Source organism: Muntiacus reevesi, chromosome 9 (assembly GCF_963930625.1).
Source record: "Muntiacus reevesi chromosome 9, mMunRee1.1, whole genome shotgun sequence".
NCBI classification, from domain to species: domain Eukaryota; kingdom Metazoa; phylum Chordata; class Mammalia; order Artiodactyla; family Cervidae; genus Muntiacus; species Muntiacus reevesi.
Genome location: NC_089257.1, coordinates 67,709,455 through 67,725,667, shown reverse-complemented (window position 1 = coordinate 67,725,667; position 16,213 = coordinate 67,709,455). Strand labels below are relative to the sequence as shown.

The 16,213-nt window shown below is 48.5% G+C and overlaps 1 protein-coding gene across 1 annotated transcript in view; it reads left to right on the top strand.

Annotated features, from left to right (window-relative positions):
- The window catches only part of TTC12 (tetratricopeptide repeat domain 12), a 48,035-nt gene extending 47,436 nt beyond the window's left edge, over positions 1 to 599 (top strand). Inside the window, exon 22 of the mRNA XM_065944549.1 lies at positions 501 to 599. Within this exon, the coding sequence (XP_065800621.1) occupies positions 501 to 576 (76 nt within the window). The 3' untranslated portion in view covers positions 577 to 599. The remainder of the gene's footprint in view (positions 1 to 500) is intronic.
- Positions 600 to 16,213: the final 15,614 nt, after the last annotated feature.

Here is a 16,213-nt window from a genome sequence, read left to right as displayed (position 1 = left end):
GATGGTCTCACCATGGCAGCCTGCCAGGCAGTCCCTGAAAGCAGGCCCCGACGGGTCCCTGGCACATCTGCCACTAGTGCAGCAGGCATTGCCGTGTTCTGTGGGCCTCCTGGGGGCTCCCCACTCACGCAGCGGGCGTTGCCATGTTCCGTGGGCCTCCTGGGGTTCCCCACTCACACAGCAGGCGTTGCCGTGTTCCGTGGGCTTCCTGGGGTTTCCCACTCACACAGCAGGCGTTGCCGTGTTCCGTGGGCCTCCTGGGGGCTCCCCACTCACGCAGCGGGCATTGCCATGTTCCCTGGGCCTCCCCACTAACACAGTGGGTGTTGCTGTGTTCTGTGGGCCTCCTGGGGGCTCCCCACTTTGATCTTCAAGGAAATAGCATCTACCCCGTCCCGCCTTCCCAGCCAGCTTCTTCCTGAGCCAGGGGGATGCCTCTGGGCACCAGATGTCTGTGCTCTGGCATTTATATCCTGGAGTTTGTGCTTTGATTATAACAGATTTGCTGCTCTGCTGAGAGAGCTTCACGGGATGGAAATTCTCAACTCTACCATGAAGCACGTGGAGAGTTCTTGAGAGACGTGGCGTCTGAACGGGTTTTGCCTATGACTGTTCACTCTGGTTGTTCCTATGCTAATAAAGACTTTTTGAATATTTGCTCCAGACCTGAACATGAATTTTTCAGAGTGCTCGCCAGTTGGTTTTTATTGGTCATGAGACTTTCCCAGACTCTGATAAATAATGGGTCTAGTTGGGAACTAGATTTTACCTAATACCTGTCCTGCGCCTTTTGTTGTTTTCTGCTGGCGTTGCACTAGAACCATCAGGTTTTTCAGCAGTGACTTCGACCTCTCTTTTCCAGCTCTGAAGTGCCAAGACACAGCCCTACTGACATCTGCGAGGCAGTAGCCTCTCTGAGCCTGACCTGCCATTGTGGCACGAGGTCTTTAATTCAGTGGGGTGAGTGGTGGGTGGTAAGCTCCCTGGCAGGGAGTTCTTGAAGGTTCGGGGGAATCATTCCTGCAAGCACCACCCGGCGCCTTTGTCCACCCCATGCAAGGATGCTGTAACATGCCCTTCTCTTAAACTGTCTCCTGCTTCAAGTGCCAAAGCAGGGGGAATCTCTTTCTGCACTGAACTCTCACAAACACAGATGTAGTCTATTTCTCTAACCCCCCACCTTGCTCTCCCACCCCCAACCCCAAAAGGCACTGCTCCCTTACAGTTGCCCCAGGTCCACTCTGAAACTGACAGGGTCACCTCTGGACCCCAAGTCCCGAAGCAAAAAGTCCAATAAGGGCCACTGCTCTTCCACTTCTCAGTACAATCAGTTGACTCTTTTCAGGTAGGAGGCAGGACCTTCATGGTATAGCGAATGCCAAAGAGTCCCAGACCAAAGTTCCAAAAATCTGTGGTCCTACTTACCCTGCTACCTGGGAGCTGTGTGACTGGACGAGTCCCTTACCCTCTCTGAGGCCTGGTTGCAGTGTTTGGATAAGCTGGAGTTAATAGCTGTCCAATCTATCTCCAACGTTACTGTGAAGATTAAATGAGGTTTTGGAGGTAAAGGCACAAGGAATTGCAAAATGCTACAGAAATATATGAGATTTCCAGACTCTATCTTGAGATGGGGGGAGTTGACTATGATGTCAGTTGAGTTAAATTTGAGGGACCTTGGGGAAGGGTAAGCACATGTTCTTTAAGGAATCAGAAGTGGACTTTAAAAAAAATTATTTATTTATTTGGCCATCCTGGATCTTTGTTGCCGTGCACAGGCTTTTGGACTTTCTCTGCCTGTGGCGAGCAGGGGCTGCTCTTCACTGCAGTGCATGGGTTTCTTGTTGCAGTGGCTTTGCATTGCAGAGCATGGGCTTGGACCCCAGGGGCTTCAGCAGTTGTGACGCACAGGCTGAGTTGCCCTGCATCATGTGGAATCCTCCAAGACCAGGAACTGAACCCACTGAATCCCTGGCAGATGGATTCCTGGTCACTGGACCACCAGGGAAGTCCAGAACCAAATGTTTTTGGACCACGTAGGAAAGGAGATCCTCCTCTTGAGAGATCTGATGCAACGCACCCAAACAAAATCGGTCTTCACAAGTGAGACAGCCCTTGGCTTCGGTGAAGAGCTTTGCTCCTGGAACCACGAGAGATAATTAGCACTTTGGGGGCTAGAAGGAAACGAGTAGCCCCAAGAATCTCACTCTGGGTCAGGCTCACTGGAGCACTTAGTGCTGCTGCCCAAGTGCTATCCCTGGGTGGCCGGTAAGTGACAGGCCGCGTTAGAGAGGCTGGGACTTGCCCATCGTGCAAACAAACACTCTTCAAGAGGCCCCTGAATTGCAGAGGGAGACGGCTTGGCGCTAAACAGAGCACAGGGAAGAAAATTAGAGGCTGTGAAATTTGCAGTTTTGGGGAGAGAATTCAATGGAGCTTTAAAAATGGAGAAGGCTGCCTGTGCCCCTAACTAGCAGACCCATTTTTTCAGATCTGAAGTTCAGGCACCTCCTCCTCCTCCCTCTCTCTGGGTGCTCTCCTCCTCCCTGGCTCTTGAAAACGGCTATTATCCATGTAATCTCTTTCCCCAAAGAGTGGGGAAAGTCAAATTATATTATTATCTTTGCTTTGGAGAAGCTGCCAAGTGCTCTCATCTCTGCTTTGCAGGAATATCTGGTGGTACCAGAGGTGCGCCCTCCTCTCGCAGGTGGAGAGAAATGGTTTACACACTGGAGTCTCCATCTCTGCGGAGCCAGCCCTCCCTGGCCTCATGGCCTCTCACACAATGCTACCACGCGGGGCTCCCAGGCAGCCTGGGAAAAACGATCTCCATGCGGAAGGAGGGGCACCTCTCCTCATGCCAGGAGACACGAGCACCGTCCTGACCACCCTCAGGATCACGGCTTATTCTGGGAAAGCAGTCTGTTGGTTCCACAGGCAGTGGGATTGTCCATCCTAAAGAGGCGGGACAGGGCTTCCCAGGTGGCACTAGTGATAAAGGACCCACCTGCCAAAGCAGGAGATGTGACCAAGATGGAGCTTAGTAACCACCCTGAAGCCACCGCAGAGGAGTCAAGCCCTGGATGGTGAACTGCTGTCCTAGACTAGGTGATGCCAGTGGTGCAAGAAGGTAGCAAGGCCGGACTGAGATTAATAGATTTCGGAAGAAGTGACAGGAAAGAGCAGGAATGCTATGGTAGGCACTTTCTTAAGTTTCTGTTAGGACGAGAGCATCCTAGCTTGGAGAACTGAGAGAAGAGAGTACTATCTGAAGCTTCCTGAGGGCAGGTGACTTTCAGCAAAAGTTCTCATTTTCTGAATGCCTTGAAAAGACAGATTTCACAAGGCCCAGAAAGAGGAGAGAGTAATTGGAGATGAGGAAAACATCTACAGGTCACTCTGTTTCTCAAGGCGAGAGGCTCTTAGTCTTCCTGGGCCTGGGACCGGCCAGCCTGCAGAGAGAAAGTCCTGCCCAAGGTCTGTTGCAGGCACTGTCATGAGTGTCTGAAGATCCAGCCCCTGTAAGCCTCACAAAGACCAGTGAGGAGGGCATTATCTCACTTACTTTGTGGGTAAGGAAACTTAAGATGTGAAGACAATCAGTGCTTCTTACCCAGGACCACCTAGCAGGTAGGTTAGGGAGTCAGAATTTGACCCCAGCCTGGATTTTAACCCCTTCTGAGTAAAAAACGCACTCCCGTTTACTAAACATGGCCTGAGGGAAAAATTACTGAGTTTCTCCAAGCCTCAATTTCCTCTCTGTAAAATGGGAGAAACAGTCCCTACTTAACAGAGTTCTTGGGTTTGGATTTAACCCATATGCAGGGCCTGGCACGGGCAACTGGTAAATAGAAGGCATTCTCTTAACAGGGACTATTATTTTTAAGCCAGAAATTGCCATGATCTTATTTTCGTCCCCCTCCCACACTTAGCAATCTGCTCACCCTCCTAGGTACTCACCTCTAGGCAGGCAAGCAGCTATGTGGCTCTTAACGTCTGCTCTTCCCTCTCTCCTATACCCAACGGCAAACACGAGGATCCCTCAAGACTTGTCTGTGGGCAGCGAGGCCTAAAGGCACCAGGCCTGGGTGGGGTGGGGTTCTGAGCAGGGCTCCCTGAGGTTTCACATTGCTCCTTACCAGGAACAACGTGCCCAGGGCTTCCCCGGCCTGGAGCCAGGCTGCGTTTACATGGGCAGGACCCCATGGGCAGTGGGCTGGGAACCCTGTGCAGGAAGGGCTATGGATGCTGGGATCAATACCCCAAATCCCCCTCACCAAACAGATGCTCCCTGCCACTTGCTATCTGACCTTCTTAGAATCCCGAAAGCCCATTGATTCCAATGGTTGTTCTTTCCCCCTCGCCCCGGGCCATAAGCACCCGGAAAGGAGGCGCAGGTCACAGCAGGACCCACAGGTGACAGTTCCCACTCCCGCTGCTGCCCGCCACATGCCAGTGAAGCCCTGAGCTGCTGTGATCTGAAGCCCTGCTGAATGACATTCTGTCAAGACCTCTAATTTAATCTCCATTTCAAAAAGGCAACATGAAGAATGGGTTCTCCCTGGAGCCAGCCTGGCCTTTGGCCTGAATTTGCCCTGAGACCAGGATCCCATTTCTCTGACTGCTTTCTGGTCTCTGCTCCTGCAAGAGGTGAGGGAGAGCCTGTGGGTGCCAGCAAAGCGTGGGAGCAGCAGCTGCTTCTGTGCCCTTCCAGCCACCCCAGACCCAAGTCAGCTCAATTCCGGGGCTGGGCTCCCGTCCCCGAGTGAGGGTGGCTGTCTGCCAGCAGTGCCGCTTCCTCTCAGCCCGAGCATCACTCCCCTGTCACATGTCCGTCTCCAACTTCACATTGTGCTTTTAATCTTCAGCAGCTCCATCTGCTCATTTAGATCCCTCACGTACCCTCAAGCCACAAGTCCACCCAGACACATGCACGCACAGGCGGACTTCATCTCTCTGCAGCTGAGAGATGAATTTGCACATAAAAGTGGATGAGTTCACACGCAGCGAGGATTTAGGCTGATCCAATGCACGTTAAGAGAGGGGGAAATATTAGAATGAGTGACAAGGACAAAGGCGCCTAGAATGTCCAAGCTGAAAATAATTCAGGGACCATCTAATCCGCTGTCAACTTTATTGGAAGCCATCTGATTTCAGTTGCTAAATACAATTCACTGTTCAAAATGTGTTGCCCAGGCCACTGTCCACCATTTTAAAAATGAGGAAATCAAGACTCCAAAAGACCCTGTGAGCTGTCCTCCATGTGCGAGAAGCCTCTGAACCAAGGTACAGAGAAGGACGGGGACCCACGGGGGCTTCTGGCAAGCAGGATATGCAGTGGCTGGAGTGCAGGTGCCCCGTGTCCTGATGCCGGGTTCAAAGCCCAGCTTCACCTCTTATAATGTCATGCCTTCAACTGCCTTGTCTGCAGATGTGGGGTGGGGAAGGTATGATAGCTATTTCATGGGTTTATGGTGAGGATTAAATGAGATGACTTCTGCAAAGTTCTCAGCGGAGCACACAATAAGCCTTCGGAAAATGGTTACTACGACTCCTGTTGTCATTATACTGGAATCAGTTGCTTCCGTAGATGCCCCCTGCCTTCCCAGCCACGTGTGCTCTTTACTCAAGTTCTTACATGTGAGGCTCTTTATCAGAAGGGCTTCTAGATTCAATGTTATCCTGGATATAGACTGACTGGGAGGGCTGAGCTCGTGCGGACGGCTGGTGGGGACTCAAGATGGGCGGGAAGCCTGCCCCAGAGAGCCTCAAGGACTGAGACACGCATTCAGCAGGATAAGACTTTGCTGAACTCAACACTACGTTATCAGTATTGAGGAAAATAAGAAAAAGACAGGCGCCGGATTTGGTTAACTTGAATTATTGTAATAGCCGCCTTGCTGATCTGCCTGTCTCATTCTGTCTTCTAAGCCAGCCTGCTCAGTGCAGCCGGAGTAATCCTCTTAAAGATCACTTTCATTATGCCGTGCCCCTTTTCAGGCACCTCCTCACAACTGCCTGCAGAATAAAGGACAAACTCCTTCACCATGTGTGAGAATGGGGTGTCTGCCTGTGGGTGTGTGCATGGGTGTGTGTGCTGTGAGTGCATGTAAGCATATGGGCAAAGGGGGAGGAAGAACATAGGGCTTTTTTAATATTCTGAAAATTTGCTGATAAAGCACTCATTATTTTCTTTAAACTACTATATGATTTATATACATTTCTAACTCTAAATATGAGTAAGAGCCATGATTCATAAGTTTTAGGTACAATTTAAAAATTACCCCTTAAATATTACCAAAATTACACATGGTCTTACCACATGACCCATGTGGTGTGATCTCACTGAGCCTCAGAGCTGGCTTGGTTTCAGGGTCACATCCTGGAACTGTCACCAAATCAGATTTGTGTCTGCTCCTCCAGTGTGCAGTAAAGCCAATCTAGTGACACCAGGTGGTGATGAAGAAGATGCAGCATTTATCACAGGGTACCAAGCAAGGATTGCCAAGAGAAATGTTAATAACCTCAGATATTCAGATGACACCACCCTTAAGGCAGAAAGTGAAGAGGAACTAAAGAGCCTCTTGATGAAAGTGAAAGAGGAGAGTGAAAAAGTTGGTTTAAAACTCAACATTCAAATAATGAAGATCATGGCATTTGGCCCCATCACTTCATGGCAAATAGATGGGGAAACAATGGAAACAGTGACAGACTTTATTTTGGGGGGCTCCAAAGTCATTGCAGATGATGACTGCAGTCATGAAATCAAAAGATACTTGCTCCTTGGAAGAAAAGCTATGACCAATCTAGACAGCATATTAAAAAGCAGAGACATTACTGACAAAGGTCCATCTGGTCAAAGCTATGGTTTTTCCAGTAGTCATGCATGGAGATGAGAGTTGGACTATAAAGAAAGCTGAGTGCTGAAGAATTGATGCTTTTGAACTGTGGTGCTGGAGAAGACTCTTGAGAGTCCCTTGGACTGCAAGGAGATCCAACCAGTCAATCCTAAAGGAAATCAGTCCTAAAGATGCTGAAGCTGAAACTCCAGTATTTTCGCCACCTGATGCAAAGAGCTGCCTCATTAGAAAAGACCCCGATGCTGGGAAAGACTGAAGACAAGGGGAGAAGGGGATGACAGAGGATGAGATGGTTGGGTGGCATCACCAATTCAATGGACATGAGTTTGAGCAAGCTCCAGGAGTTGGTGATGGACAGGGAAGCCTGGCATGCTGCAATCCATGGGGTTGCAAAGAGTTGGACACAACTGAGCAACTGAACTGAACTGAAGCAAGGAGTCCAGGAAGCTCATGCTCAAAAGACCCAAACTCCCCAATGGCTTTCAGGGAAAGAGTGAAGTTGGGGAGTTAGGAAGCATGTGACCAGCTTGCGGACATTCTTCTGATTGGTTGGTGGTGAGGTAATGAGAGTCAACATCATAACCTTCTGGTTCCAACCAGTCTGGGGTCTACCTGCTGTGGTCAACACACAGTTAACTTCTCCCACCTGGTAGGAGTTTCAGTCTCTGCAAAACAACTCAAAGGATAGAACTCAGAATATGGCCTCAGCAGAGGGCTTCCCTGGTAGCTCAGCTAGTAAAGAATCCACCTGCAGTGCAGGAGATCCCAGTTTGATACCTAGATAGGGAAGTTCCCCAGGAGAAGGGATAGGCTACCCACTCCAGTATTCTTGGGCTTCCCTGGTAGCTCAGACAGTCAGTAAAACATCCACCCACAATGCAGGAGACCTGGGTTCGACCCCTGGGTTGGGAAGATACCCTGGAGGAGGGCATGGCAACCCACTCCAGTATTCTTATCTGGAGAACCCCCATGGACAGAGGAGCCTGGTGGGCTATAGTCCGTGGGGTTGCAAAGAGTCAGACATGACTGAGCGATTAAGCACAGCACATGACTTCAGAGGAGGAACTAAAGGAGCTTGACTTTGTTTAATGGCTAACTTACTATTATTTTGTCTTGCTTGACTGTTTTCCTTTCTGCATTTTCTCTCTTTTCTGATGAATGTATTCTTTGGAACTCAGGGAAGGCCTAGGAGGCTAGAGTTTTTCTACAGACCAGAAGGCAGCAGAGGACATGGTGGGGGTGTGGGCCATCTTTTCCACGAAGGCCCCGTAGGTTCCTGCTGGGTTATAGAACTGGCCGTGACTCCCATGCCTTTGTGGCTCATGGTGGTGCTCCAGCACCTCCAAGAAGCCTGAGGAATGTTTGCTGAGTGGTAGCACCCCCCCACGGCCTCTCTTCTCTTAGGCCAGCCCCCCATTTGTTTTGTCTGCATATATTCAGTTCATTCCCATCTTCTTGATTCTGCTTCTACTGTTCCTCCCCCGTAAAAGATCTTCTTCCCTTTCCTTAAAACCTTGACATCCTCAAAGTCTTGACATAATAAAAATGGCAGACACCTTTCATTAAACACAGGTTTCAGATCCTGCCTAATGAAGTGGATATTATAATTATTCTCCTTTTACAAGTGAGGAAACGGTGGCACAGAAAGGTCAGAAAACTGGTGGAAGATCTACCCCTGAAGTTGATTTCCCCTAGAACTGAGTTCCTCTATTGAGTTTATGATTAACCTTTCTATCCAAAACTTTATTCCCTTTCTTTTCCTGAATGTGTTCCTCTCAAGACTGAGGCATATCAAAGAAAAGGGGAGACTGGACCCTATACAAACCCCAGTGTCCCTGTCCTTTGAAGTAAAGGACTTTTGCTTTAGTCTCCCAGGCCTGTCGCTCACGACATTATCTTGTCTGGATGTCAAGCCTCTGAGTCCTCCACTCCTCAGAGGAGTACTTGCCGCACATTTCTTCACCGTAATATCCACAGATAGAATGCAAAGGTCCCACTTTGTTTCCTCTTGTGACGGAGTCCAAGCTCATCTCTTCACCATATGACTAGCCAGTAAGTTGAGAAATGACTTCTTAGAGCAAAGAATAGCAACCTTATTTGGTAACCCAGCAGACCAAGAAGACAGTGGACCAGTGTTCCAAAGAAACATCTTGCCCAGGTTTGGATCTTAGTTTCTCTTATGAAACATAGAGAAGTAGGTGAAGAGATAAAGTTTAAAAGGCAATAAACTGTCACAAATATTTCCTGGTTCCAGCCAGACTTCAGTGGGCATGGATCGATTTCTTGTTGCCTGCATTCATTCTCAGGTAAGCCTGATCAGGATGTTTCCTGTGAGCTAAACGAAGGTATTTTAACTTCATGCTCAGGCATGGGAGGCAAGGTCCCCAGAGATGGGCCATCATGTATACTTGATGCTAATGACAATATCCCTTTAGTGGTTAACTTGTAGCAAAAATGATAGACTATGAAGATTAAAGTAAAAGGCACAGATTCCCATATAGAGTCAAATAGGTTCTTCCCTGTCACACTCTAAGCAAATGTAGGCCAAAGAGCCCTATTCAAACATCCCACCCAACAGTCCTGTGTCTCTAGCAGCAGCTTCAGCCCTGCAGTCTGTTTCCCATGGCAGGAAAATAATAGCCTCACACAGGGAAGTACTTTTAACTTCTTTAAAGGGCTTTCATGTCACTGATCTCATCTTATGTGTATAATACCCGTCAGGTAGGTATTGTTATCTCCCATTTGAAGCAGAGGAAAGAGAAACCCAGAGATTCGGTGTCTCGTTCAGAATTTCCCGGGGAAACCGTGGCTGGGCCAGGACCAGAATCCGGCCTTTCCCTTCAACCTTGCTGCCCAACACCCAGCCCTGCCTCTCCTCTCGTTCATTGCTGGACCCAAACCATGGCTGCAGTGAAGCAGCAGTTCTTCTCCCCAAGAGCGTGAGGGGGAAATGAAACTCTAACCCCTTGAAGGTTTTATCTGAAAGCCTTGCTAATCCATCAGCAGTCTGTTAGATAACAGCTTAAATCTCCCCACCGATAAGGATTAGCTTCCAACTGGTTCGCAAACACATTAGAGGAGGCGTGAGGCGGCATCAGCGCAGAGGCTGGGGCACTGTCTTGAGAAATGGAGGTTTTCAGATTTCCAGACACCGCTGTGCCCCCCCAGACAGGGTGGGGGAAGCCCAGGGTCTGTCCTTACATGAAGCAACTCTTCAGCCAAGGTCACTAAAAGAACAGCTTGATTCTGAAAAACACCTCATTCACTCAGTAAGTATTTATCCAGCACCCTCTATGAGCCAGGCACTGTGCTGTCTACCGTGCTGTGCTTAGGCACTCAGTCGTGTCCGACTCTCTGCAACCCCATGGACTGCAGCCCGCCAGGCTCCTCTGTCCACGGGGATTCTCCAGGCAAGAACACTGGAGTGGGTTGCCATGGCCTCCTCCAGGGGATCTTCCCAACCGAGGGATGAAGCCCCGGTCTCCTGCATTGCAGGTGGATTCTTTATCGTCTGAGCCACCAGGGAAGCCCAGTGCTGGATACTGTCAAATGACTTTGGATGAAATAGATGATATTTCCTCACTAATTTCTTTGATAATTATAGCAGGCCATTCTCAGTGGGTGCTCAGTCGCTCAGTTGTGTCCAACTCAGGCTCCTCTGTCCACAGAATTTTCCAGGCGCGAATATTGGAGCAGGTAGCCCATATCTCTTCTCTGGGGGATCTTCCCAACCCAGGGATTGAACTCACATCTCTCGCATCTCCTGCACTGGCAGACAGATTGTTTACCACTAGCACCACCTGGGAAGCTTCAGGGTAACAAACCAATCAGACTTGAACAAAAACTCTCAATGGAGCTAATGTGATCTTGGCCCCCGATTCATGAATCTGGCCTTAAGGGTTAGAGGAACATCCAATAAGGGCGAGAATCCTCCAGACCCCAGCCCTTGGATTACAGGGGTTATCACTCCAGAGTCCGGGTACGGCAAGATGCCTTATGTCCTTCAAGCAAAAGGAAGCATTTAGAAGACTTCAGACTTCTGGAGAGTACTGTCAGGACTATAGTTTATACATGGAGTTTATAGTTTATACTATACACAGAGTTTATAATTTATACATATTTCTGATGAAACAGAGCCTCTCCGACATGGTCTTTATTTCTAGTGAACTCAGACGTGACCTTTTTCTCCCAAGGGCAGTTTGGAAATGCATCAGGAGAAATGTGGTCTGCCCTATTTACCCAATCAGTGAATGGTATGACTCCCCCCTGAGTACCAGTGATAACTAGTGCTAGACTTTGTGCTAGACTTGCTCTCATCTTTTCCCTAGATATTTGCTAGGAACACCCTCCTCCATGAACATGCAATGAGTTTAGAATCTCTAGTCCTAGATGGACCACACATCTGAGGCTCTGGATCATTAAAAAGGCAATTTTTTAGAAAGCGCTCCCCCTGCCTTTTTTTTTTCCTTCTCAGAACTGTCAGAATCAAATTCAGGTCAGTAACTGAAGCAGGAATGATGTTTTTGAAATGCAGACTTCCCAAATTGCTGGGGTGTTTGCTATTTAACCAGAGTCATTGAGAAAAGAAGATCAACATCTGCAGGGGTGGCCAGGGAACGTGATTTGTTCAGCAGCAGGAGGCTAGACAAGAGCCCCCAGTGGGCTCTTTCTGAGGCACTCTGGGACCAGCATGGCCCAAGAGCCGGAGGCCCAGCTCTGCCCCAGTCACATTTATGACCTCAGACAGACCAGCTCACTTCTCTGGGTCTGGGTCTTTGACTTGCTATTTCCTTGCAGACTGGACAGTTGATTTGCTTGCCCGGCACTCATTCCCCCGTTCTAGTAATGACACCTCAATCTTCCTTGGTACTTGGTCATATCATTGACAAGAACAAAAATCATGGAGCTCATATTTTGGTGGGAAGAGGGCTGAAGTGCAAACAATAAGCAATGTATCCTGATAAGGAAGTTTTATAATGTGATAGAGTGATAGGCATCTATCAAGAGAGTTGCCAAAAAAAGGGAATAGGAACACTTAACATTTATGCTGATATGCAATAGATGCTCAGTATGTGTTTATTGCTTGAATGATTAAAATTTAGCAAGGTAACACATTAGGGGACTTTCACACTACTTGAAACTCCCCAAGCCTTCCTTCACCACCACCACCACCACCCCACTGGTGGTAATGGGCTAAATGGGTAATGGTTTGGGCTGAAATACTACAATGAACAACGGTTTTCATTTATTAAGTCCCCACTATGTGCCAGGCACTGGGATGAGTGCTGGGCACAAAGAGAAGACAGATACACTCAGTTTCTTCTCTCAAGGGGTGCACAAGAGAGAGACAGATCAGGAATCACATACTGCTCAGCCCAGCATGATGTTTGTAGCACAGAAATAAGGCTTCTAGCTCAGCAAGAGACACCCGGGTGACAGACACCTTCCTGGAAGGGATGCTAGAAGGAAGACATTTCAGAGATGGACTTGGGCTGAGGGTAGAGAGAGAAGATGGGAAGAAAGAATGAAACTCAGACTGCACCAAAGGCTGGGTCAGGAGAAGGTACTCAGAATGTACTCTGATTCCCTCCCTTTTCCCATCTGGGTTGAGAGTAGAGAGAGAAGATGGGAAGAAAGAATGAAACTCAGACTGCACCAAAGGCTGGGTCAGGAGAAGGTACTCAGAATGTACTCTGATTCCCTCCCTTTTCTCATCTGGGCTGACCTGATTCGGTCAGTCCCCTTGTGCATTCTCTGACACCAGACCAGATTCTCTCTCAGGAGACCAAGTAGATGGGGTCTTTTACTCTTTTGAATTTCAAGGTAAAAAAAGTCATAGTTCTTTTTGGTTACCTGTTCCAACATCATTCAATGTTACCATCTGTAACTTCCCATAAGCTCCTGTGGCTTCCCTCATAGCTCAGTCAGTAAAAACCTGCCCACAATGCAGCAGACTGGGTTCGATTCCTCGGTTGGGAAGATTCCCCTGGAGAAGGAAATGGCAACCCACTCCAGTATTCTTGCCTAGAGAATCCCATGAACAGAGGAGTCTGGCGGGCTACAGTCCATGGGGTCGCAAGAGTCAGACACGACTTAGCGACTAAACCACCACCACCAGATCAGTCTTGGTTTCTTTCTTTTTTTAAACTTGGCTGTGCCAAATCTTAGTTGTCATGTGCAGGATCTTTCTTGTGACATGCAGGCTCTCAGATGTGGCATGAGGGATCTAACTCCCTGACCAGGGATCAAACCCAGGCCCCCTGCATTGAGAACATGGAGTCTTACCCACTGGACCACCAGGGAAGTCCCAAACCAGTCGTGGTTTCTGTGAAAAGCCAAACCTCGCTGTCCATGCCCACCACCAGTTACACCTGGAAAGGAGACCATGTGTATCAGTCTTTTGTCCTCAATATCTCACCTTCTCTACTTCATATTGCTGTCGATTCAGTCCTCCCAGAACCAACCACCACGCTTTTCTCTTTGAGGTCACTCCTCCAGGAGAGAGAGGATAGCTCAGAGCTGGACAAAATGCAGAGGGCTCCCTTCCCAGTCCCAAACGCCATCTGCTTGACATCCCACACGCCAGGTTTCCACACTCAGACGCAAGTTTACTGTGCCATGCTAAGTCGCTTCAGTCATGTAGGAATCTTGGCGACCCTATCGACCATCGCCCTTCAAGCTCCTCTGGAAGGAGGAATTCTCCAAGCAAGAATACTGAAGTGGGTTGCCATGCCCTCCTGCAGGGGATCTTCCTGACGCAGGGATGGAACCCTCCTCTCCTGCACTGACAGGCAGATTCTTTACCACTGAGCCACATGGGAAGCCTCAGATGCAAGTTTTCCAGCAAATATATTCATTTCCCTCTTACAGGTGGAAAGGACTTTTGATAATCTCAAGGACTGATTGCTTTCTTTCCAGCCAAAACAGCAGAGACAAGGAGACATTTTCATTGTAACTAAGTAATCCTGAAATTCCTCCAGAAGCGAAATTTGATTGAGCTAATATAGACCTTTCTAAGGCACAGCTTCCAAAGATATCTTTTAGCCTCAGGCAAAGTCCTGATGAGTATAATATTAGTCAAAGCCCTTCCTTTAGCTCACCACCCTCACACTCCCCGGAGGACTGATGGAGGATGGGGAGAATCACTGAACTGCTACAGCTGATACATGCCCCAGACGTCCAGAACACACGACCCCACCACCTCACCTGGATGAGCCTTACAATCTCAGGATCCGTGTCTGATTTTATCAAGGTTCTTCTGGCCGTATTACAATGTTAAGAGCCTGTGCCGCGGCAATAGACAAGCCAGGTTAAAGTCCTGAGGCACCTAAGTACCAGCTGCATGACCACGGGCAAGTTACTTAGCTTCTCTAAGCCTATAAAAATGGAAGTAATAGTATCAGTACTGCTTACTTCAGGGGATTGGATTAAATGAGATAATGCAGGTTGATCACTCCAGATGCTGCTGCTGCGGCTAAGTCTCTCCAGTGTCCGACTCTGTGCAACCCCATAGACGGAAGCCCACCAGGCTCCTCCGTCCCTGGGATTCTCCAGGCAAGAACACTGGAGTGGGGTGCCATTTCCTTCTCCAATGCATGAAAGTGAAAAGTGAAAGTGAAGTCACTCCGTCGTGTCTGACTCTTAGCGACCCCATGGACTGCAGCCTACCAGGCTCCTCCATCCATGGGATTTTCCAGACAAGAGTACTGGAGTGGGGTGCCATTGCCTTCTCCCTCACTCCAGATGGAGTGGGCACAAAGAGAAGATTCAGTAAATGACAGGTCTTCTTATTGCTTTGGCCTCTAAAAACCACACCATCAACTCTTTCTGATTCATCAGAAAAGTCCTTTGCTTGGAAAACCATATTTATAAAAACATGCACAGTGTCATGAGGGATCATAAGGAAACTGACAGGAAAAGGCCAACAGTGATGAGACTGAGAGAGCTTCCCCAGGGAAAGGGGGTCTTAGGCAGTCACAGGAGCTCCAATGCTGGGAACCGTAACTGCTCAGAGGTCTTTGCAACCTGGCTCTGGGGTGTGGGCAGAAGTGGAAACTATAAGGGGAGGAGGAACTCAATGGGACTAGACAGGACCCTGAAGAAAGATGGGAGGGACCCCGAAAGACAACCTCTACCCGTGAGCTTCACCTTCCCATCCATTCCTTCCTTCATTCACTCATTCACTATCAGATATGACTTGAACTCCCTCCTAAATGCCACATTCTGAGAACACAGCAGTAACAAGACACCCCACGATTCCTGTTCAGGAGTTCACATTCTACTAGTCTATCTGAGGTTTGACTTTTTAAAATTTTATTTATTTTTAATTAAAGGATAATTGTTTTGCAATATTGCATTGGTTTCTGCTATATATCAACATGAATCAGCCATAGGCATACTTACATCCCCTCCCTGCTGAATCTCCCTCCCACCCCATCCCAACCCTCTAGATAGTCACAGAGACCCAGGTTTGAGCTCTCTTATGAGGTTTGACTTTTAAAAGTCAACTCTTAAGAGTTGCGTTTTTCACAATCATCCAAGCCAGATGGTGAACAAACACAAACAAACAAAATCATTGCTTGGTTTCTTTTAGTGTTTCCAATGTAGCCTAATTTCTCACACCTTAAACAAAAAGGTTTCCCAGGTGATGCCAATGCAGGAGATGCGGGGATGAGGGTTTGATCCCTGGATCAGGAGATCCCCTGGAGGAGGGCATGGCAACCCACTCTAGTATTCTTGCCTGGAGAATCCCATGGACAGAGGAGCCTGGTGGGCTATGGTTCATGGGTCGCAAAGAGTCAGACACAACTGAAGAGACTTCATGCATGCACAAGGTAAATAAAAAAGAAACATAATACAAGAAGCATGAAATCAGTCCCATCTTAGACATCCTTCTCTTGTCCTTCAGAGTTAGCAAGTTTCCAGCACTTCCTGTTGTAATGTCACCAGCCTGGGCTCTAGGGCTGTCTGATCAGTAGGAATTGATAAGAGGCCAGATGGGGAGACTTTATGGGGGCCCCTTGCTGCTGCACAAGGGGGCAAGAAAGAGTAGCAGGTTCCCTGGCTCCATCCTTTAAATGGGATGGGGTAGGGGTGGCTCAGGTGGTCTGCCCACCGCCTTGGTGGTACTGTGCAAGGATCACGTGCAGTACCCTGCTTTCACTCCTGGCACCTCAGAAGTGGCAGCTGGGTTTGGACCGTTTTGTATCTTGTTGTCATAATTTGCCCCAGCTGCACACAGTTATTATTTTTAATCTCTTACAGAAGTCCAGGGTCCCAGGTCCCAACCTATCTCAGTACAACTTGAGACAGTGGTCTTTAGTGCTTGGTTTACTCCCTAGGCCCCCCATTCCTGG